Source organism: Dipodomys spectabilis, unplaced genomic scaffold (genome assembly GCF_019054845.1).
Source record: "Dipodomys spectabilis isolate Male_0828 unplaced genomic scaffold, ASM1905484v1 ptg000693l, whole genome shotgun sequence".
NCBI classification, from domain to species: domain Eukaryota; kingdom Metazoa; phylum Chordata; class Mammalia; order Rodentia; family Heteromyidae; genus Dipodomys; species Dipodomys spectabilis.
Genome location: NW_024871370.1, coordinates 576,864 through 583,227, shown reverse-complemented (window position 1 = coordinate 583,227; position 6,364 = coordinate 576,864). Strand labels below are relative to the sequence as shown.

Below are 6,364 nucleotides of genomic sequence, written 5' to 3'. Positions count from 1 at the left end.
TTCTAGACGTTCGAGCTGCTGAGCCAGCCTCTGAGCCTTAGCCTCTTTTCATGAAGGCCCACCTCTGCAGGGGCTCCTGGGGCCGTACCAGGCTGTTTTGAGCCGGGGCCCATTAGCGCCATGTTGGTCCCACACTCCCTGGGGAAGGCCCACCTGCTCCCCCCCTCGCCCCCCCCACCTGCTCCCCCCCCCCGCCCCCCCCACCGGCCTCCACCAGGGTTTCCCGTGGCCCAGACACCTGGCGAGCTGCGGCCCCAGGAACCCACCAGGCTGACATCCACCGTGCCAGTGTTGGCCCTCTCCCTGCCAGGACGGGGTGGGTGATCAGGAAAGCAGGTGGCCTACATCCCTGCAGACGCATGCTGCGTTCACACAGCTCTGCAAACCGCGGCCTCCTCCCTGCGCTCCCAGCGCCAGGCTCCCGGGAAGTGGCCTCCACAGTGGCTGCCTGCGTCTCTGTCCTTGCCGTGCCTCCGTCCCGAGGACCGCCTCCCGGGGCCCAGGCTAAACCCCACTGCGTCTCCGAGGGGCGGCCATGACGCAGGGAGCCGCCCGCTCCATCACGGGCCTTCCGAATCCGCCTGCAGCACAGCCGTGAGTCCCGAGTGTTCTGCGGCGGCTCTGCCCTTCCTTTCGCCTCCAGCCAGGCAGGAGGACAGTTTAGGTGGGGTCCAGGTGGCACACAGACAGACGTGGGGCACGGAGTCCCCAGGCAAAGGCTTGTCCCTGTGCCGAGGGCACCCCCTTGGGACGGAGAGAAGGGTGCAGCGCGCTGTGGCGGTGGAGCCGCCGCCCCCTCGCCTGCCGGGCACTGTCCGGCAGGACTGCCCACCGCCCGCCCGCTGAGCGCCCTGGCAGGCCTTCCCTCCTCAGACCAAAGGCTGGGCTCACAGCGCCCCGAGGATGCAGCCCACACGCACACGACAGAGAGGGAGAGAGTAGTTCTTACACTGTAATTCTCAGAGTGAAAACGATACAGAAACAGCAGACATCGCTGGGATGGGGCGGATCTCTAGAAAACATTCTGCACCTCCCTCCACCCCTCCCACCCCTGCCCTGGAGAGACACGAACCCCGCAAAACCTGGGCTGCCCTCCGCCTTGGCGGCAAGCTCAGGGTCGCGGTGGCCAGCAGAGCCGGCAGCAACCGCGAGGGGCTTGGGGTGCAGGGTCCCGCCTCTGTGACCTGCCAGTGGCCTCCGGGGAACTGCCCCCCCCCACAGCCACCGGCACGGCTCCACGGGGGTCCCGGCCACGCGGCACGGCTCCCCGTCTGGCCGCCACCCTGGACAGGGACAGGTAGCCCCCACTGGCCTCGCCACCCACCACCGCCCGCAGTGGGCGTGGGACTCAGGCTCTGCCTCTGGCTGCCCCTCGTCTCCAAAGCAGCTTGGGAATGAACGAGCCCCCAGGCCACCCGGCGCTCTAGCTGCTCCCCGCCGACGGGCAGATGGAGCTGCACATGGGCAGGGCCGCAGGCTCGGCCTCGCTGTCCGCCGTGGGTTCCGTGGCCTCGGAGGGCAAGGGCTCGCTGGTGGGGTCCTGGCTCCTCTTCAGCCTGAAGGCACGGACACAATGTCAGCCGCCAGCACCCAGGAGGACCGTGCCCCTGGGGTCGGTGTCTGGCGTCTCCCAGGAGGGAAGCCCTGCACCAGGCCCAGCCCGCAGCACACACACGGCCTCCCTGCTCACAGGAGGCCCACCAGGGCCGGGCCGGTCGGCCTCGGAACAAGGCTTCTGGGGAGCTTGGCCAGCCCTGTTCTTCCCCAGGCCCTCTGACCCCGGGGTGGGTCAGTGTCTGATCACCATGTCCAGCGCCCTATGCTCTCCACACGTCTGGCTCACACCCACACGCCAGCTCACACCCACACGCCCGGCACACACCCACACGCCCGGCTCACACCCACACGCCTGCTCACACCCACACGCCAGCTCACACCCACACGCCAGCTCCTCCAGGTGCAGGAAGCACCCTCTCCTAGAGGCAGGTGCTGCCCACCATTTGTGACCCGTTTTAATCCCATCAGCCACCTGTGCCTTGTCTGTGTCGTCCACACCTGATCTGTAGGAAGGGTCTGCTGACTAGTGGCCAGACATGGAGAGCAGACGCGTCTGCCCGAAGGCCACACAGCCTGACGGAGCGACCTGCCGGGGTCTCCAGGAAGCCCCTGGGGCACACGGGGCCTCCCGCCCTGCATGCCGCGTTACGCCCATACTCACTTTTCTCTGTTAAAGATCACGAAGTCCTGCTGGATGGCGTCCAGGCAGTCCTGCAGGTAGTCATTCTCCTGCGAACGAAGACACAGGAAGTGTGGCCGGCACCTCTCAAGCCTGGCCGGAGCATGACACCGGGAGTGTGCCCTGATCTTTCTGGGCTGGCTGTGTCGGCAGGCACCCCTGGTCCTGGGTCTGTCCCTGCAGAGCAGGGCACCCCCGGGTCGGCTCTAGTCCAGGGCACCACTGTCTGGTGGCAGCGCAGACCCCGTAACAAAGGCTGGGTTTGCTCGAGCAGAAAGGCATCTGCTGCAGAGCTGCAAGGCTGGCCCAGTGCGCAGATAGGCGCCAGGAAGGCACCTGGGAGGGCGGGACAGGGCACAGGGGTGGCGTGCGGGGCTGGGGAGGGCGGGACAGCGCAGGGGTGGCGTGCAGGGCTGGGGAGGGCAGGACAGCGCAGGGGTGGCGTGCAGGGCTGGGGAGGGCGGGACAGGGCGCAGGGGTGGTGTGCAGGGCTGGGGAGGGCGGGACAGCGCAGGGGTGGCATGCAGGCCTGGGGAGGGCGGGACAGCGCAGGGGTGGCGTGCAGGGCTGGGGAGGGCAGGACAGCGCAGGGGTGGTGTGCAGGGCTGGGGAGGGGACAGCGCAGGGGTGGCGTGCGGGGCTGGGGAGGGCGGGACAGCGCAGGGGTGGTGTGCAGGGCTGGGGAGGGGACAGCGCAGGGGTGGTGTGCGGGGTTGGGGAGGGCAGGACAGCGCAGGGGTGGTGTGCGGGGCTGGGGGTCAGGACAGAGCACAGGGGTGGTGTGCGGGGCTGGGGGTCAGGACAGAGCACAGGGTGGTGTGTGGGGCTGGGGAGGACAGCGCAGGGGTCGTGTGCGTGGCTGGGGAGGGACAGCGCAGGGGTGGTGTGCAGGGCTGGGGAGGGCGGGACAGCGCAGGGGTGGTGTGCAGGGCTGGGGAGGAGACAGCGCAGGGGTGGCGTGCGGGGCTGGGGAGGGCGGGACAGCGCAGGGGTGGTGTGCAGGGCTGGGGAGGGCGGGACAGCACAGGGGTGGTGTGCAGGGCTGGGGAGGGCGGGACAGCACAGGGGTGGTGTGCAGGGCTGGGGAGGGCAGGACAGCACAGGGGTGGTGTGCAGGGCTGGGGAGGAGAGCGCAGGGGTGGCGTGAAGGGCTGGGGAGGAGAGCGCAGGGGTGGCGTGCAGGGCTGGGGAGGGCGGGACAGCGCAGGGGTGGTGTGCAGGGCTGGGGAGGACAGCACAGGGGTGGTGTGCAGGGCTGGGGAGGACAGCGCAGGGGTGGCGTGCAGGGCTGGGGAGGGCGGGACAGCGCAGGGGTGGTGTGCAGGGCTGGGGAGGGACAGTGCAGGGGTGGCGTGCAGGGCTGGGGAGGACAGTGCAGGGGTGGCGTGCAGGGCTGGGGAGGACAGTGCAGGGGTGGCGTGCAGGGCTGGGGAGGACAGCGCAGGGGGGGTGTGCAGGGCTGGGGAGGACAGCACAGGGTTGGTGTGCAGGGCTGGGGAGGACAGCGCAGGGGTGGTGTGCAGGGCTGGGGAGGGCGGGACAGCGCAGGGGTGGTGTGCAGGGCTGGGGAGGGACAGTGCAGGGGTGGCGTGCAGGGCTGGGGAGGGACAGCGCAGGGGTGGCGTGCAGGGCTGGGGGGACAGCGCAGGGGTGGCGTGCGGGGCTGGGGGTCAGGACAGAGCACAGGGGTGGTGTGCGGGGCTGGGGAGAGTGGGACAGGGTGCAGGGGTGGCGTGCGGGGCTGGGGAGAGTGGGACAGGGTGCAGGGGTGGCGCGCGGGGCTGGGGAGGGCGGGACAGCTCAGGGGTGACATGAGAGGCTGGGGAGGGCGGGACAGGGCGCAGGGGTGGTGTGCGGGGCTGAGGAGGGGATGGCGCAGGGGTGGTGTGCAGGGCTGGGGGGGACAGCGCAGGGGTGGGTGCGCGCAGGGGTGGTTACAGGGGCGAGTCAGAGGTCCAGCCGCAAGGTGACGGGCCGTTGTGCCTGCAGGACCTGGACGCTCTAGGGCTGCCGAGTGCTGTGGGGACAGGGCGCGGGGTGACACCTCCTCACCACGCACAGTGCACCGGAGCCCAAGCGCAGGGGTGACGGGCTGATCGGCTCAGCTGTGGGGATGAGTGTGCGAGTCTGTGAACACCTGCAATAGATTGGACTTCTGGCAGTGTTAGTGTCACTGCTGTAGTGCAGGGGCCAATGGAATCCCTTCCTCAGCTCTTCCCACAAAGCGGCCTGGGCTAGAAGGCGATGCCACACCAAGGGGGCGGGAGCCGTGCAGGGATGCGGTCCCGTAATTCTCCACTTAATTCACAAGTCTGGCCCTGCAAGGGTTGGAGGCTTGGGGCAGATAATGAGGTCCGGCCACGTCTGATGCAGGTGACATGCAGCAACCGAGCAGCTGCGGATGGTGCTGGGTCAGAGCGGCGGGGCCCCTGGCCAGGGACATGTGGCCTCAGGGTGAGAGGCATCTCTTCCAATACCGCTCAGCAAGGCGCCTGGCACAGCTCTCGCTGTCCCCTGGGAAGGTCAAAGGTGCCCGCTTCATGGCCTCCCGTTCTCCATCCCAGCAGTCAGGGCTCGATCACCTGACGCTTGCTGTCGTGAGCTCTGCTGGTGGCACTGCAGTCTATCTGATGGGACGCGGCCTGGCCTCTGGATGCCTTGCCCGTCCCATGTCCCAGTGTGGGAGGAATGCTGTACGACACGCCAGGGCTGCTTCACAGGTTAGGGTCCAGATCTAGTGATGGCGTCCTTCGAAACACCTGCTCCAAGGCCACACACCATTCCCCACCATGCACCGACGATGGAAGACATGCGCGAGGTGGCAGGTGTGTGCAGTCTCCCCATTCCTGAGCTCTGGAATGCTCTCTTCAATGCCCACATGGAACTTGGGGTTTTCAGGCCTGCCCTGAGTGAACTCTGCCCTTGTGCTGCTTGAACCTTTCTAGTGGCTCTGCATTCTCGTGGCTCTCCTCCTCCCTTCTCCTGGCTCTCCTCCCTTCTCGTGTCTCTCCTTCCTTCTCGTGGCTCTCCTCCCTTCTTGTGTCTCTCCTCCCTTCTCGTGGCTCTCCTCCTTCTCGTGGCTCTCCTCCTTCTCTCCTCCTCCCTTCTCGTGGCTCTCCTCCTTCTCGTGGCTCTCCTCCCTTCTCCTGGCTCTCCTCCTCCCTTCTCGTGTCTCTCCTCCCTTCTCGTGTCTCTCCTTCCTTCTCGTGGCTCTCCTCCCTTCTCCTGGCTCTCCTCCTCCCTTCTCGTGTCTCTCCTCCCTTCTCGTGTCTCTCCTCCCTTCTCGTGTCTCTCCTTCCTTCTCGTGGCTCTCCTCCCTTCTCGTGGCTCTCCTTCCTTCTCTCCTCCTCCCTTCTCCTGGCTCTCCTCCCTTCTCCTGGCTCTCCTCCTTCTCGTGGCTCTCCTCCCTTCTCTTGGCTCTCCTCCCTTCTCGTGGCTCTCCTCCTTCTCGTGGCTCTCCTCCCTTCTCGAGGCTCTCCTCCCTTCTCGTGGCTCTCCTCCCTTCTCGTGGCTCTCCTCCCTTCTCGTGGCTCTCCTCCCTTCTCGTGGCTCTCCTCCCTTCTCGTGGCTCTCCTCCCTTCTCTTGGCTCTCCTCCCTTCTCGAGGCTCTCCTCCCTTCTCGTGGCTCTCCTCCATCTCGTGGCTCTCCTTCTCATGGCTCTCTTCCTTCTCGTGGCTCTCCTCCCTTCTCGTGGCTCTCCTCCCTTCTCGTGGCTCTCCTCCCTTCTCGTGTCTCTCCTCCCTTCTCGTGGCTCTCCTCCCTTCTCGTGGCTCTCCTTCCTTCTCGTGGCTCTCCTCCTTCTCGTGGCTGTCCTTCCTTCTCGTGGCTCTCCTTCCTTCTCGTGGCTCTCCTTCTTGTGGCTCTCCTCCCTTCTCGTGTCTCTCCTCCCTTCTCGTGTCTCTCCTCCTTCTCGTGGCTCTCTTCCTTCTCGTGGCTCTCTTCCTTCTCGTGGCTCTCCTTCCTTCTCGTGGCTCTCCTTCTCGTGGCTCTCCTCCTTCTCGTGGCTCTCTTCCTTCTCATGGCTCTCTTCCTTCTCGTGGCTCTCCTCCCTTCTCGTGTCTCTCCTCCCTTCTCGTGGCTCTCCTCCTTCTCGTGGCTCTCCTTCCTTCTCATGGCTCTCCTCCTCC

General features: G+C 66.8%; 1 protein-coding gene across 1 annotated transcript in view; it reads right to left on the bottom strand.

Moving 5' to 3' along the window:
• Nucleotides 1-1,326: 1,326 nt before the first annotated feature.
• Nucleotides 1,327-6,364, bottom strand: part of Stk32c (serine/threonine kinase 32C) — a 62,470-nt gene continuing 57,432 nt past the window's right edge. Inside the window, exons 11-12 of the mRNA XM_042672314.1 lie at nt 2,219-2,286; nt 1,327-1,556 (exon numbers count right to left, since the gene is read on the bottom strand). Of these exons, the coding sequence (XP_042528248.1) occupies nt 1,424-1,556; nt 2,219-2,286 (201 nt within the window). The 3' untranslated portion in view covers nt 1,327-1,423. The remainder of the gene's footprint in view (nt 1,557-2,218; nt 2,287-6,364) is intronic.